The sequence below is a fragment of the Hemicordylus capensis genome, chromosome 6 (genome assembly GCF_027244095.1).
Source record: "Hemicordylus capensis ecotype Gifberg chromosome 6, rHemCap1.1.pri, whole genome shotgun sequence".
In the NCBI taxonomy this organism is placed as follows: Eukaryota; Metazoa; Chordata; class Lepidosauria; order Squamata; family Cordylidae; genus Hemicordylus; species Hemicordylus capensis.
In genome coordinates, this window is record NC_069662.1 from 24,502,570 (window position 1) to 24,519,428 (window position 16,859).

At 46.9% G+C, this 16,859-nt stretch overlaps 1 protein-coding gene across 10 annotated transcripts in view; it reads left to right on the forward strand.

Annotated features, from left to right (window-relative positions):
- The window catches only part of LOC128329781 (serine protease 33-like), a 38,976-nt gene that overhangs the window by 4,657 nt on the left and 17,460 nt on the right, over positions 1-16,859 (forward strand). For 3 of the 10 annotated variants that reach the window (XM_053261462.1, XM_053261463.1, XM_053261464.1), the window contains exons 2-5: positions 7,221-7,433; positions 8,791-8,817; positions 12,061-12,208; positions 15,031-15,308. In XM_053261462.1, the coding sequence (XP_053117437.1) occupies positions 7,382-7,433; positions 8,791-8,817; positions 12,061-12,208; positions 15,031-15,308 (505 nt within the window). In that variant the 5' untranslated portion in view covers positions 7,221-7,381. Of the gene's footprint in view, positions 1-3,872; positions 3,906-4,870; positions 5,032-5,650; positions 5,857-7,220; positions 7,434-8,790; positions 8,818-12,060; positions 12,209-15,030; positions 15,309-16,859 lie in introns of those variants that run through there. The other 7 variants (XM_053261466.1, XM_053261468.1, XM_053261461.1 and 4 more) reach the window with 6 other exon arrangements.

Below are 16,859 nucleotides of genomic sequence, written 5' to 3' on the forward strand. Positions count from 1 at the left end.
ACCCTCTCAATTACCTTTCAAGAATTAGGCTGCACCATTCCAGGCAGCTTATGTTGCATGGAACCCCTAGTTGACTTGTGTCTGCTGTCCACCAACAACTGTTGGGGAAGGATCTTTTTACTTGACTATTTAAACACCTAGACTTTATATTCTAATACTTTGTAATATGTATGAAACTACAGTTGGTCCAGAATGCGGCAGCCAGGTTGGTCTCTGGGTCATCTCGGAGAGATCATGTTACTCCTGTATTGAAGTAGCTACACTGGCTGCCGATATGCTTCCGGGCAAAATACAAGGTGTTGGTTATAACCAATAAGGCCCTAAACAGCTTGGGTCCTGGGTATTTAAGAGAATGTCTTCTTCGTCATGAACCCCACTGCCCACTGAGATCATCAGGAGAGGTCCGTCTGCAGTTACCACTGGCTCGTCTGGTGGCTACTCAGGGATGGGCCTTCTCCGCTGCTGCCCCAAGGCTTTAGAATGTGCTCCCTACTGAAATAAGAGCCTCCCCACCTCTGACATCTTTTAAAAAGTCTTTAAAGACACATCTGTTCACTCAGGCTTTTAATTCATATTGTTTTAATAGTTTAAATGCTGTTTTAAAATTTTTAAATAGTTGTAATATTTTTAAGTTTTTGTTTTTGTTTTAACTAATGTTTTACTTCTTCTGTTTTTATTTTGTTGTAAACCGCCCATGGGCAGTATATGTAAAATAAATAAAATAAAATAAATAAATCATTATGCTAAATCAATATGCTAAATCATTGTAAACCGCTTAGAGAGCTCCGGCTATAGAGCGGTATATAAATGTAAGTGCTATTGCTAAGTGCTATTGCTATAAATAATATTTGAGTTTGGTTTTTAACCTTGTCTAACTAGCTGTGTGCAGTACTGTCATAGATCCCCTCACCCATTGCAGACAGCTACCTTGCACTCCATTTCCAGCATCTGAAGATGCTATTTATTGAAGATACCTAATCAAAGCTTATGCTGAGAAACAGTGCTGACTGTATTTTTATCATCACTGAATTCTGTGCTTGTCCCTACAAAACTGGCATCATGGTTGTAACCAGGTCCACAAATTTTGACCATTGGTACCATCTCAGGTGATGAATGCTCATATTTATTTTTGGCAACATCCTCCTCCCTAGAGATGGAAAATAGGAGATAGCATTGTTGCACTTACAACTTTCTCTGTGTTATAACCCCTTCTTTATTCTTACTCACTAACAATTCAGATAAAACTGCAGTCATTTTTTGCACAGAGGAAAGAGTTAGCATAACAATGAACAAATGGTTGTATTCTCTCCATTGAGTAATCTTTTCATTTCCATTCATCTGAGACTGATACAATTTTATAGTAGTTTTTGTGTTTTTTAAACTTTTAAAAGCTTTTAAAACACCACTTCAGATTAGGCCACTGAAGGCCTGATGGTCAGGACAATCAAAACATAACACACCAAAATGTGAAAGCATTGCAATGCTATCACCTATTTTCCATCTCTAGGGGTGCATCTTGTCAAAACTCACAATGAACATTTGTCCCATGTGTGGTATTGCCCTTCCCGGCTGTATTAGTAGGGATCAGGGCTTTCAGTATGCTTGAGCTTTGTTACCATTTACATTTTATATGCTGATTGCAAGATGATCGCAAGATGACTCATTTTGGTTTAAAATACTTTCATGTAGCCAACCCATAGCACAACTGAGAAAACTGTTAAACAAAGATATGCTCCCCTGCCACCACCAGAACTCAAGCACATGGATTATGAGCACCTAACTACACACTCAGCATTCTTTAAGCATTCCAGTGTAGCTGACGAAAGGACATGATCAAAACGCCCAGTCTCAGTTAGCAATCTGATGCCCCCCCCTTTTTTTAACCAACTGCACTTTCCAAACCATTTAAAAAGCATCCTTTTTGACCAGCATCTTAATCTACATTCTGTTTTTTGCTGTCCTAGCCATACTTGGTTGAGGATGATACACTGTTTAGTACTGCTGGCACTTGAGGGATGTAATCATAGAAGTCACCATAACTGAGGTCACCAAAGTTGTACTGCAAAAGTATTATCAATTGTAGTGTATGCACATGCAGCCTGTTTTGTACATCTGTCCCTTGAGCATTCATAAATGAAAAAATCCATTCCACATTAGCATTGGTACTAGGAATAGCAACATATAATACTGGGCTATTTTTAGGAATTCACTATATTGCTCTGGACTCCACAGGAATTAAAGAACCTCACCCATTTTTTATGTGCCATTAACTGGTTTTCATTCTCAGGGTGGGCTTCCAAGTGTCTCTTTAAAAACACGTACTGGTTAATCAAAACGGAGTCATCTATTGCTGTACCTGATATCTCAGATATAAATGCACATATTTCCTGTACAACATCTGGAGCTGTGCTCAGAATCATCCATGAAAAACATGTGATATTAGTAAAGCAGGCAATCCACATGTCCAAATAATTGCAACAATTTTCATAGAACTGATTCACTCCTGTCTTAAATTCATCGATGTGTCCCTCATATTGATTAGATTTCCTTACAGTTTATTTTATTTTAAAGCTCAGAAAGCAAGCATTTCTTCTTTCCTGAAAATGATCTTTCATTTCTTGTAGAACACTGGCTACAGCATCTTCTAGGTTAGTTTGACAACTGCCACATTTCCTAGCAATTGCAGAGTCATCAAATACATCAAATTTGGCATTCAGCTTACTTTTGCAACCTGCTGTATTAAAATATTGGTGATGTTTTGCTACATGGAACACTAACATTGCTTCAGCAGCCACAACTTTCCTTGCTTCACACTCATTTTTAAGTAAGATGAAACAGGACAAGTGGTAGAAGATGAATACAGCTGTTCTGTGTTTAGATGGATGAATGTGGTCTTCAATGTCTCTTCTGGCATCATGGCTCACCAGAAAGTAGCATCTACAAAAATTATAGAAGATAGCATATTAATATATGACTATGCTTCAGAAATCAGGAAGTTTTGCATTAATATGCAGCCAAAGTTCTTGAAGTCTAATTAAAATTGAAGACAATTATATATTGTAAGAAGTCGCAGTCTAATAACCCTCAACTCACTTGCATAGGCTGCAGTATCTATATATTTAATTCTCTAAGGCATACCCATGGCTAATCCATGTTTGGACGCACTGGAAAACTGGAGGTCCCTTCACCTCCGGTTTCCGAAGCCATGTCTGAACTCAGCAAACTGGAATTAAGGGGGGAAAGGGGCCTGCGGTTTCCTTCACCACACTCCACTCTGTACCTTTGGTCAGAGTGGAGTTTTGTCGCCTTGAACTCTGGTTTAGTGGTGCCAGCACTACATTCAAACGCTGGCATCGCAGTTTGGGCCTGCTGGGGCCAGAGTTGAGGGAGGAAGCTCCTCCCTCGCTCTGGCCTGATTGGCTGTGCGGGCTGTCCTTCTGTCAAGCAAACCTCCAAGAATACCCCTCCCCTCAAAAGAGGTTAGCGGAATGCACGCACCACTAACCCCATTTACCCGATCGTGAGATGCTGCAGCAGCTCAGGAGGAGACCCCCGCCAGGAGGCTAAAACAAGCCTCCTGGCTTCGGGGGTCTCCCCAGGATGCCCTGTGCACCCGATCCCCACCGCCCCTACCGGCTCTGTGACAGAGCCAGTAATCATGTGGATGGCCGATCTGGCTGCCCAGGGACGGCTCCCTTCTTGTTTGCAGGGCCTGATCCCCCTGCAGAGCCCGGTTAGGCTCTTCACACTGCTTGTGTGGAGAGGCTTCATGTTTGCTACCACAAGATCAGCATCTCCCAGGCCTAGCTAGGACCAGCTTTGCAGCCTGGCTTCTGCTTCACCTCTCCACTACTTGCGGGGAGTTATTTGGCCAGCCACAATTATGCTCTGCTCAGCACCTGGGGGTAGGAACATAGGAAGCACCCTTGAACTGAGTCAGACCCTTAGGAACATAGGAAGCTGCCATATACTGAGTCAGACCATAGGTCCATCTAGCTCAGTAATGTCTTCACAGATGGGCAATGGCTTTTCCAAGGTTGCAGGCAGGAATCTCTCTCAGCCCTACCTTGGAGAAGCCAGGGAGAGAACTTGGAACCTAGATGCTCTTCCCAGAGTGGCAGCTCCATCCCCTGAGGGGAATATCTTCCAGTGCTCACACTTCTAGTCTCCCATTCATAAGCAACCAGGGCAGACCCTGCTTAGCTAAGGGGACAAGTCATGCTTGCTACCACAAGACCAGCTCTCCTCTCTGGTGGACCCTTGGTCCATCTTGCTCAGTATTATCTACACAGACTGGCAGCGGCTTCTCCAAGGTTACAAGCAGAAGTCTCCCTTAGCCTTAGCTCTCTCTTGGAGATGCCAAGGAGGGAACTTGGGACCTGCTCTTCCCCTAGAGGCCCCATATCTTACAGTGCTCGCATGTAGTCTCCCATTCAAATGCAGACCCTGCTTAGCAAAGGGGACCATTCCTGCTTGCTACCACAAGACCAGCTCTTCTCTCCCATAATAATTCTTTTTGCACCAAGAACTTGAAGGATTTCCCTCTTACTATATTTTATTTATTGCATTTATATCCTCTTAGCCCCACCGACCTTCCTGCAGCAGGAAGCTGGACGAGGTGTCTTGGCCTCCCCTACAGCACAAATAGATTCCCTGTGTGCTGGGCTTGGATGGTGACAATTGCTCTCCCCTTGCTAAATATAATAGAAGGGAATCACCACTTTAAAAGGTGCCTTTTTGCTCAGTTATCAGGGGTATTGAGAAGTCATATATATAAACACTAACAATAACTGCCTGGGCCTACTGCTATTGCCCCAGCAGACTTCATTGTCCCTCATGCCCAAACTTGACTCTGGCTCTTTCATCACAGCAGCAGCAGTGACCCAGTCGCTTGTGAGCTCAGAGGAGCCTGCCAGCCTCACTTTTTGCTGGAGCTCAAGTGCCCACAGGGTGGAGGAGTCGCAGAGCCCAGGTAGCAAAGCAGCCTCTGGCCTCTCTCCCATTCAGAGTCCCATCTTGAGATCAGCTGAGGTGAGCAAGAACCAGTCTGGGTGGAAGCCAGGATCCCTATTGGCTGAGCCCCAGTACCTTGAAATGCAGGTTTACTAGAAGCCAGAGACAGTCACCTTCAGTGGTGCTGCATCAGGGAAATATTTGACTAACAAGCAGAAGGTTTCTCATATTGTGTGGGAGAAGGCAATGGTAAACCCCCTCCTGTATTCTACCAAAGAAAATCACAGGGCTCTGTGGGTGCCAGGAGTTGAAATCGACTTGATGGCACACTTTACCTTACTTTACCTTAGAAGCCAGAGAGAAAGGGTTGAACAGACCAAGGATTCCTCCCCACCCCACAGCTGTTTGTGGAGTTAATGATTGCTAAAGAAACATCCTATAGAACCATCCAGCTTGGAGTGAAGCAAATGAGGGAACATCACTTCTGCCTTTGTTCTCCTACTGAAGTAATTAGTGTTAATTGTCAGAGCATCTCTGGGTCAAAAACAGAAGATAACTTCCAAACCTAGATGGGTCAATCCAATTAATTGGTGTATTTAGCTGTCTTCCTGTACTCAGGTGTGAGATAGCCTTATAAGCCAGATTTCATTGGTAAAATGTTTTGTCTTTCATATTCTCTCTATATCTGGAGAATGAGATAAGCAAGTAGGTGCTCAAAGGGCTTGTGAAATTAAGTTCCTAGCTGAAAGTCTGGGGTAACTTATTTTTGGACTACAGTTCCCATAATCTCTGGCCACAATAGCTGAAGACTGGGTGTTGCAGTCTAAAAACAAGAAGTTACCCAGGACTGGGATAAAGTTTCTTAGGGCTCAGATTCTGAACCACCTTTTTTGCAACTTTAAGGTAATTACTTTCTGGTCTTAACAACCTGGTTTTTCAAAATATCACACACACACCCCTTTTCATTCCGAAACCTTTCTTGTTAACCTTGTTTCTTTGTGGGTAGTAAAACATGTTTGTTTTCTTTTTAAATTTCACTAAAATTATAGGAAAAAGCTTCTCTTAGTGTTTGGATGTATACTCCCTTCTCTCTTATCTGCACCCTGTTTGGGTAACATGTAAAAGGGATTTTTTTTGTTTGGGGGGTCTTCCTGAGGGGTCCAGGAAATTCCCTTTTGAGTGGCTGAATGCCCTGCATCTGTTTGGGGGTTCAGGTGTTGAAATATGTCCAGTTCTACCTAAAGGCCTAATTGTGTGAAAAACAAGGGAAACAATCTGGGGCCACAAAAGCTTTAATAAGCAGTGGTCTTTACTGCCAGAGTTCCCTTTGTGTGCCCTAAATGCCAAACTGGATGTGACTTTAATCACATTATTGGTCCCAGCATGCTTGCTTTTTCCTTTGTAGATATACAGTAAAATGTGGCTGGGGATGGGAACAAAGGGAGGGGAATTCCCTAAGGGGAATATCTTACAATGCTCACACACCTATTCTCCCATTCAAATGCAAACCAGGACAGACCCTGATTAGCAAATGGGACAATTCAAACTCACTGCCACAAGATTAGGTCTCTCTTGCCTCTCTCCCCAGCAAAAGGGTGGTGGTGGGGAATCATGTTTGCAACCACAAGACCAGCATCTCCCAGGCCTAGATATGACCAGCTTTGAAGCCTGGCGTCTCCTTCACCTGTTCCCTATTTGGGGGAAGCAACTTGGCCAGCCACAATGCTGCTCTGCTCAGCGCCTGGGGGTAGGAACATAGGAAGCTGCCTTATACGGAGTCAGACCATTAGTCCATCTAGCTCAGTATTGTCTACACAGATGGGCAGCAGCTTCTCCAAGGCTGCAGGCTGGAGTCTCTCTCAGCCCTATCTGGGGATGCCAGGGGGGGAACTTGGAACTTTCTGCACACATGCAGATGCTCTTCCTAGAGCGGCCCCATCCCATAATTAATCTATGGAATTCTCTGCCACAGGATGTGGTGATGGCTAGTAGTTTGAGTGGCTTTAAAAGGGACTTAGAGACAAATTCATGGAGGACAGGTCTATCAACTAGTCCTGATGGCCACCGGCTGCCTCTAGGCTAAGAGGCAGGATGCCGCTGAATGCCAGTTGCATGTGAGACAGCAAGAGAGGGAGCATGCCGTCATCTCTTGCCTGTGGGCTTCCCAGAGGCATCTGGTGGGCCACTGTGGGAAACAGGATGTGGGATCAGTCTTGGGCCTGATCCAGCAGGGCTCTTCTTGTGAAGTTCTCTGTTCTACCCAACAGTTAGCTCTGTAGCAGTCTTCCCAGTACTCCAAGAGGCTACTCCTTTGGCTGTGCACCGATCCTGCCCAAGCATGCTTGGCTCCAGCATCCCAGCCCAGCACGCCCTCCTTTCTCCTTCCTTCACTGACATTAAGGCATGATGAGCCAGGACTGCGTGGACCATGCAGAGTTTCTGTTATTCCCTGATGGTGTTGATGTTCCTGTTGCTGAAAGGTGAGTGAAAGGTCTCTAAGGATGTGGGGACAATCTTTCCTCTCCTGGAAGAAGGCGGGATTGTTTCCTGTCCCACAGGGGAGAATTCTGATCTCCCTTAAGAGGGAAAGATCCAGAACTCCTGGGCTCCCTAGGCGGGGAACGTGGGTCTTATGGGTAGGAGGTGAAAGGATCTGAGAGGAAGGCTTCCTTGAGAGGGCAGTGGGCCGCAGTTTCCCCCCCATTACGGATATTGTTGACTACAACTCCCATCACCCCCAGCCAAGGCCATTGTATCTGGGGATGATGAGAGTTGTAGTCACCAACATCTGGGAAGTTCTGTTGCAGGGAATGTTGGTGGGCAGGGCGGCAAGGTGAGGTGACAGTCTTAAGAAGTGACTGCGTCATGGGATGGTGAGTGAACTCCTCCCCCCCGCCCCATGGGTGTCAACTACCTGCCTCCTCACCACCCCCACTGTCCTCCCTGTATGTGTGTTTTCTCCTTGCCTGCTAGCCCCACCTCCTGATGTTGACACCAGCCTCCCTCGGTGGTCACACCCTCTTCCCTCTCCTGAGGGGAATAGCTTACAGTGCTCACATGTAGTCTCCCATTCAAATGCAAACCTGGGCAGACCCTGCTTAGCAAAAGGGACAATTTGTGCTTCCTACCACAAGACTGGCTCTCTCTTCTGGGTGTGTGTCAGCGGCTGCTTGATGCTGTAGGGGAGGCGGTGGCAGCAGAAGCAGCAAGGACAGAGCTGACATGCAGTGGTGGGAGCTGAAGGCCATTGTGGCTGGGGATGATGGGAGTTGTAGTCCAAAAACAGCTAGGCACCAAGCCTAGCAGTGCAGCCTTGTTGTTGTTTATTGCCCCTCGGAGACCAATCCATTGTAGTACTATAGCAATAGCAATAGCACTTACATGTATATACCGCTCTATAGCCGAAGCTCTCTAAGCGGTTTACAATGATTTAGCATATTGCCCCCAACATTCTGGGTACTCATTTTACCGACCTCGGAAGGATGGAAGGCTGAGTCAACCTTGAGCCCCTGGTCAGGATCGAACTTGCAACCTTCTGGTTACAGGGCGGCAGTTTTACCACTGCGCAGTTTTACCAGGCAGTTTTACCACTGCGCACCAGGGGCTCATCTACTAGACAAGAAATGTCCTTTGGGTACTCTTCTGTGGCTTTTAGTGGCCTGGCCTGGCCTGCCACACCCCAGACTCAGCTGCATTTCACTATTGACCAGGTGTGCCATTTCTATAGGCTCATTACAGCATGTGCTTGCTGAGTCAGCATCAGTGTGATGTCTGATGGCCATTTTCTAGTGCCCACACTCTTCTGCCTTTCTGACTTCACCTCTTTTCCTCTTGCAGGTGCTGAAAACCATTCGAGTCAAACAGGTGAGAAAAGACTCCTAGGAAAGGGACAACTAGGCCTAATAACGGGTTGGGAATGGACTCCAAGGAATGAGTGTCGCAAAGTGATATTGGATCTAAAGTTATATTGGACAAATTCATGGAGGACAGGTCTATCAATGGCTACTAGTTTTGATAGGCTACTTGTTTTGATGGCTACTACTTTTGATAGCCACCTCCCGGTTCAGAGGCAGGATGCCGCTGAATACCAGTTGCAGGGGAGCAACAGCAGGAGTGGGGGCCCGCCTCCCTTCATCTCCTTGTTGTGGGCTTCCCAGACACATTCGGTGGGCCACTGTGGGAAACAGGGTGCAGGATTAATTGGGCCTTGGGCCTGATCCAGCAGGGCTCTTCTCATGTTCTTTTCTCCTTAAACCCACAAGGATAGCCCTACATATCTAAGCAACACGATACTTTACACCAAGTTTGAGCTTGCTGTAGTTGAGTTTTCTTAAGACAAAAGTACCCTATATGGGGATGTCTATTTGCCTTATCGTAGGCAGGGCTTCATACCACACCTGCTGTTTACTGTGAGGGAAAACTCCCTTGAGCGACCTGAGTATTCATCCTCTTTATATGGCTTTTTCTTTCTCTCTCTTTCCTTAAGAGAAAAGTATGGTGTGGTGCCTGAGGCAAGGTGAAGAGGAGAGGAGGGCTGGTCTTGTGGTAGCAAGCATGACTTGTCCCCTTAGCTAAGCAGGGCCTGCCCTGGTTGCATATGAAAGGGATACTAGAAGCATGAGTACTGTAGGATATTCCCCTTAGGGGATGGATCCGCTCTGGGAAGAGCTTCTAGGTTCCAAGTTCCCTCCCTGGCTTCTCCAAGATAGGGCTGAGAGAGATTCCTGTTTGCAACCTTGGAGAAGTTGCTGCCAGTCTGTGAAGACAATATTGAGCTAGATAGACCAATGATTTGACTCAGTATATGGTAGCTTCCTATGTCCCTATGTTCCTAAGGTACTAATACCAATACTGCCTTGTCCCATGCCCTTGGTGGGGCGACACCAGCTCCCTTTCAAAGCCACTCTTGTAAGCTTTGAAAATGGTGTGGAGGGCAGGGAAGCGGGAAGGTTGCCAGCAGTTTCCTCTTCTCTCCTGCATGAGAAGAGAGACTCCTTTGCAAGGGTCAAATCAGTCCTCAGTTGCTGGGCGCTTTCCAGATTAGACCCTGCAACGGGGTCACGACGGATCTCTGAAGTTTGCTCCCACACTTCCTGTGTTGTGACACCGCAGTCCCTACGCTGACAGCAGGGTGCCATTCGGATTTCCAGTGCCTTGAATTTAATCACTGCGCTATAGTGCTATGACGTGACGTATATCCGGCGTAAAAAAAGTTGCTGTTTTTTCAGGTTGTTAGTTTCCCCGTGACTTCTCCCCCTGCTGTTTACGTTTCAAATGTGATTTGCCTGAATGGAAGCATTTTGCAGCTGAAGAGCGGCTATCTGGAAAACGCTGTGCTCTGATAGCAGTGGTGGAGGGCATTTTGCTGCCCGGCTGGTGCCTCCAATAGTATTCTGTCCTAGATGACTGCCTTGCCTTGCCTCATGAAATGTCCATCCCTGCTGCTGACCCCACCCAGCTCCTCCAGTCTGAAGATGGGCATATTTGCATGGACTTCATGCTGTAGAACAAAGTCAGAATCAAGGGAAGGAAGTACACGTATTGGAAGTAGAAGGCTCAAAATGTGTGGTGTTTTCTCCCCAACATGCACAGATTTCGGTTCATTTGAATGTGAACCACCTTATTTGATTATGAACTGTCTTGAGATTTTTTTTTACGGGCCAGGACCGCACAACTTTGGCCCTCCTGCGGATCTTGGACTACAGCTCCCATCATCCCTGGCCAATGGCCACTGTGGCTGAGGATGATGGACATTGTAGTCCAATGGCAGCTGGAGGGTTGAAGTTGTACAGCCCTTTTATAGGCGGTATATTAATGTAATAAATAAATGAATTTGGCGATTCTCCTGTATGGATGCCTGCATAAATGCCTGCCAGGTAGAGAGAAGAGGAATCAAAGTGTTTGAGTAGGTTTATTGTTGTAACCACAGGTCATAACAAATAACATGCATAGATTTTATCTACATGATAAGAAAGCAGATTATAAGATAAAACAGAAGTTAACAGAATCCTATCCAAAAAATAAAAATATGGAAGAAGAAAAACTCAAGTAAAAATTGGCTGCAGCCTAAAATTAGATACTGCAACACTTTTCATGGTACAACAATAAAGATAAAGCTAATCCTAAAATTATAACCTTGCCATATATCAAGGGCTTTTTAGTAGAAACTGAGGTCTTCCTAAGTTTAGATGCCTGCAGGGCACAAGTAGTTGTTGGGTAACTTAGGAAGGGTATTGCATCCACCAAGAGATAATTCCACCTCAAAACCTGTAAGTTTGTCAATAACTTGATCCACCCCCTCCACCCACCCATTGTATCATAAAGGGGGCAGTGTAAAATTTAATGTTTCAGGTGCTCCTCCTGCCTCTGACCACAGAGGCAGAGGTACTGTTCTACCGGGACGGCTACCTGAGACAGACAAAATCTGGCTCAAGATACTACTCTGGCATGGTCTGAAAAGGGTAAGGAATTAAAGTGGGCTGTGAATGATAGCTTTGCATGCACTGAGCATGCCTGAGAGCCCCAAATCGCTTGCAGAAGCACTCCATGTATCTTTGTATTGCCCCAGAGGCTTGGCCTCCCATTAGTTTCGCTCCCTGCGAAACTGCCATATTGCAGAAAGATCCCACAATCTCTCTGTTGCTGTGCGTGTGTGCACATCCCATAACAAAGGGTGTTCTACTACAGTGCTACTCTCTGAGGTCATTCACACCATCAAAAAGATGTTCTACCTGGGTTTGGGAGCTGTGTGTGCTCCCCATTTTCAGTTGAGTGGAAGCAAGCCAGGAGGAAAACCTGGGAAGAAGTGATTGTGTGGAAGCAAGGTTGGAGGAAAAGCTATCCAGGTTTTCCTCTTACCTTGCTGCCACACAGTCACTTCTACCCAGGTTTTCCTCCCACACAGCTGGAAATTGGGAGCACACACAGCTCCCAAACCCAGGCAGAACAGCTTTTGATTGCGTGAATGACTTCTCTGAAGCTTAGGTGCAATATTCTGTGGCTTGTGTTTGCTATGAGATAAGGACCCCACAGGCATGCCAACGTTCACCAACCTTACTTTTGCTCTCTCCCCTGTATTGCACCATTCCTGGTTCCTCCGGCTCAAAGAGCACAACCCTCGGATTATTGGCGGGCAACAAGTTTATGAAGGTGAATGGCCGTGGCAGGTCAGCATACGAAGGAACAAATATCATGTGTGTGGCGGAAGCCTAATTTCAGCCCAGTGGGTGGTGACGGCTGCACATTGCTTTGTTGCGTGAGTAGAAATGAGCTTAATGAGGACACTTTACCATAGGAGGCCTTGCTCTCTCCTTCCATTAGGGAGAGGCAGAGTGATAGTACCAGAGTTGGTGGCACAGTTCTATAATGTGAAAACCATTATTAGAGTGAACCCGGGAAAAATATGGGTTTCCAATTAAGGAACAGCTTATGGACTGGTTATAAAGACTTTTGTGTTATCTCAGTTACTGAGACAAAGTATGTGCCCTGCATGCTCTAAAGCAGGGATTCTCAATGTGTGGGTCCCCAGATGTAATTGGACTTCAGCTCCCATAATTCCCAACCAAAGGCCGTTGGGGCTGGGGATTATGGGAGTTGAAGTCCAATAACATCTGGGGACCCACATGTTGAGAAACCCTGCTCTAAAGGGTGATATACAGGGGTGCACCTAGGTAATTGGCGCACCCCAGACCGGCCCCTCTGTGAGGCCCCCCCACGTGAGGCCCCCCCAAACTTGATTTTGGGGGGCCTCCTGCAGCCACCCCATGCCCACCCGACCATGCTGTACCTCCATATTTTTTCCATAATTTGGCATGTAGGCGGCAGAGCGGTGGGCCAGGGGTGGGTTGGGGGGTGAGCCATGGCATGTGTGCGGCTGAGGGGTGGGCCCGGGGGGTGAGTGGCGATCTGTTTCAACTGCACAGACACGCTGGAGCGCCTCGCAGTTATCAAGAGCCACTGGGCCGAATGGACAGGTCCAGCTATTCGGCCCAGCGGCTCTTCATAATTGTGAGGCGCTCCAGCGTGCCTGCGCAGTTGAAATAGATCGTCGCTCACCCCCTGGCCCACCCCTCGGCCACGCACATAGTGGCAAACAAACAAACAAAAATTATGGAGGCAGGGCAGGCGTGGGGTGGCTGCAGAAGACCCCCCCCGGCCATTTGGAGCCCCCCCGGACCTTGGAGGCCACGGACCAGGGCCCCAAGGTCCAGGGGTAAGAGTGCCTCTGGTGATATATAAATGAGAATTGTATGCCACAATACATACATCTGCTGACATCCAGAAGTTTTCCAGATGGCGGTTTATAGCTGTAGTCACAGTTGCAATGTAGGCCCCTTCCCACTTCTCTTTATGATGAATGAAGAGAAATGGAATGGTGTTTTCACCCTGTTCAATGTGTGAAATAGCTGGATTGAAAAAGTACAATTTTTAAGCACTGCCGAAAATGCGGCATGGAATATTGTGAAAGGAGGAGCGGCTGTGTGGACAGATCAAGCGCAAGTTGTGGAGGTGTGGCTACTTGCTCGGTGGTTGACTTTGGAAGTGTTGGCTCCGACCCATAACCTCCCTCAGTTCTTAACCTGGGCACAGCCCTGCGGTCTTCGTTCCTGTGGTGGGCAGTAGGGATGTGCCCGAATCGTTTCGGCATCTCATTACAGAGGTGCCGAAACGATTTGAGCTGCCTCAGCCGAATCGTTGCAGTGGGGGGGGGCAAGCGGTAGCTTTAAAAGGAGTCATGCAGGTCTTCCCTGCTCCTTGGCCGCTGCCTCACCGTGGCGCTGTCGGTTCTAAAAAGCCACACGGCGCGCCTGCGGTGCTGCTCCCAGCAGGCCACACGTGGTGGCCGTGTGTGTGCTGAGGCCACACGCGGGCTCCTGGCGGCAGCACCGCAGCTGTGTGGTGTGGTTTTTTAGAACCGACAACACTATGGTGGGGCAGCGGCAGAGGAGCAGGTAAGACCTACATGCCTCCTTTTAAAGCTACTGCTCTCCGTGTGCCCCCCACACACTGTGGCTGCACAAAATGCTCCGTGCATATCCCTAGCGCACAGTCCACTTCTGGTCACTTGGCTGGCTTGCTGGTGTCTCCCCTCAGGCTTTTCTTTGTTTTGCACTCTTTTAAATAATAATTTTTAAAAAATGACGTCTGATATGTGCTTGTTTGTGCTCGCACAACCCTGCAGACCCACCGGCTGTAACATTTGTGGCTGTTTTCGGGGGGGTGGATTGGGGCTTGCTTTAGCTCTGGGTCTTTCTCCAGAACTAAAACATGCACTTGTGCCTTGCTGAATAAAACTACTCAGGAGTTACTCTAAAGGACTACATTATTAATAATCCCAAAAAGAGTAATTAAGTCTAGATGTCAGCCACTAACTGACTGCAAGGCCATTGTGGCGATGATGGGAATCGAACATCATCTGGAGACCCAAGTTAGGGAACCCTTTCGGTAACCTGGCTTCTCCAAGATAGGGCTGAGAGAGATTCCTGCCTGCAACCTTGGAGAAGCCGCTGCCAGTCTGTGAAGACAACACTGAGCTAAATAGACTAATAGTCTGACTCGGTATATGGCAGCTTCCTATGTTCCTAAGCTAGACCAGCTCTCGAGAAATATTATTTGAGCATGCAGGAAAAGTGCTGTAACAATACTGTATTTCCTGGACAGTTTTTCTCAGTGAGTTATCATAATTCATCTGATTTAGGCTGAATTTCTGACCTATGGAAATACATCTCATCGAAATCTATGGATGTTACTTCCAAGTCAACTTGATTGGAGCTGGTCCTGTGGTAGCAAGCATGAATTGTCCCCTTTGCTAAGCAGGGTCTCACCTGATTTGCATTTGGAGAATACATATGTGAGCACTATAAGATATACTGCTTAGGGGATGGGGCCACTCTGGGAAGAGCACCTGCCTGCTTGTATGCGGAAAGTTCCAAGTTCCCTCCCTGGCATCTCCAAGATAAGGCTGAGAGAGACCCCTGCCTGCAACCTTGGAGAAGCTGCTGCCAGTCTGTGAAGACAATACTGAGCTAGATGGACCAATGGTCTGACTCAATATAATGTTCTCCTTGGCTCCCACAGACCAGTAATTCTACTTGACTACCGGGTTAATCTGGGGGAGCACGACATCCCCAGACCTGCGCCCACCATGGTCTCGATTGCTGTCAGCCACATCATCCTGAATCCGGAATACGGTTCCTATCGGTATCATGGCGATATTGCCCTGATGAAGCTGATGAAGCCAGTGAAGTTCTCCCGAACCATCTTGCCTGTCTGCCTGCCCAAGACTTCAGACCCTGACAGTTTCCCTGTAGGAATGTCATGCTGGGTTACCGGCTGGGGCAGACCTTATGCAACTGGTAAGGATGAGCATTGAGGCCTTGTTAATTCAGGTGTGCATGCAAGGGATGGGGTGGTTGTGGGGGCAAGGTGAGTTTGCGGGCAGGTTGTGGGGACAGGAGAGTCTGGGAGGGGAAAGGTTTTGGGGGCATTATGCCTGTACAAGTGGGAACCGTTACAAAATATTGCAGCTTATCTACCTCCAGCCCCTAAGAGCCAGCTTGGAACAGGGTAGGGGCCTAGCCGGGGATGAGACCGTAGCTCAGTGGTAGGGCATCTATGCAGAAGGTCCCAGGTTCAGTCCCTGGGATCAACTCCTGGTAGTTCCCGCTGAAAACCTTGGAGAGCCACTGCCAGTCAGTGTAGCCCAGGGGTTCCCAACCTGTGCTACTCCAGATGTTGCTGAACTACAATTCCCATCATCCCTAGCTACCACAGATTGTAACTGGGGTTGATGGGAGTGTAGTTCAGCAACATTTGGACGTACCACAGGTTGGGAACCTCCTGCAACATGACTGTAGAATTTTTCAAAATGTCATTTTTAATTGAATTTTGAAATACAAATCAGAAATAACAACTTCAGCTCTCCCTTCACCCTGATTACTCACTCTTTTGAAGGCTGAACTTTTTGAGGTTCAGCTAATACACATAACAGGTTCGTTTAAAGCAGGGCTGCTCAACTTTGGCCTTTGCAGATATTGCAGATGTTGGCCTACAACTTTGCAGATGTTGGCCTACAACTCCCACAATCCCTGGCTATTAGCCACTGTGACTGGGGATTATGGGAGTTGTAGTTCAAAAACAGCTGGGGGGCCTAAGCTGAGCAGGCCTGATTTAAAGCTTTCAATATAAACCTACTAGGAGGAGAGGACTGTTGTTGACTAGCCAAAGTTTTAGTATGTAGATTACACTGATAGGTGAGAACAAGAAATTAAATATATGTAGTTTTTAGCCTACTTCCCAGTAAGCTATGAGATCACCCGGAATTCTGTGTGTGTCTCTGTCTGTGTGTGAGGCCCCCCCACCCGCCATCAACTTCTCAATGCCTTGACTAGACCAATAGAACCAAACTGGGTGCAATTTGAATCGTAGTAAGTTTGAATATGAGAAAGATATTCTATTTCTCGTGGGCATGATGTCATTTCTGAATTATTAATCTGATTTTTGAATGTAAAATATCTGAGAATAATAACAGTTAAAAGACGCTTATATTCAGAATTTCTCCTTTTTAAAATACAAAAAAACGTTATTTAAACCTTTCAATCAGCATATTCTAGTGTTGGCAAGTCAGCAGACCATTACAGGGAAGTGAAATCAGACGTTTAGTCACTGTTTTCCCTTCTGGCTGTCTTTCCAACTCTTTGACCTTGGAGAGCAGTGCCAAGCACCCACAGAGCCTCCTCTGCCTCCTCTGTAATGCCAGGCCGGTCCAGAATAAATCAGAAATCATCCATTATCAGATCATGGATGAAAGGTTATGTACTAAAGATTCTTTGTTGGGGGAAGCTGGTGGCTCAGTCTGGTCCCAGGTCCTCCCACCAGGGTGAGGGATTGACAGTGAAACTCAGTGA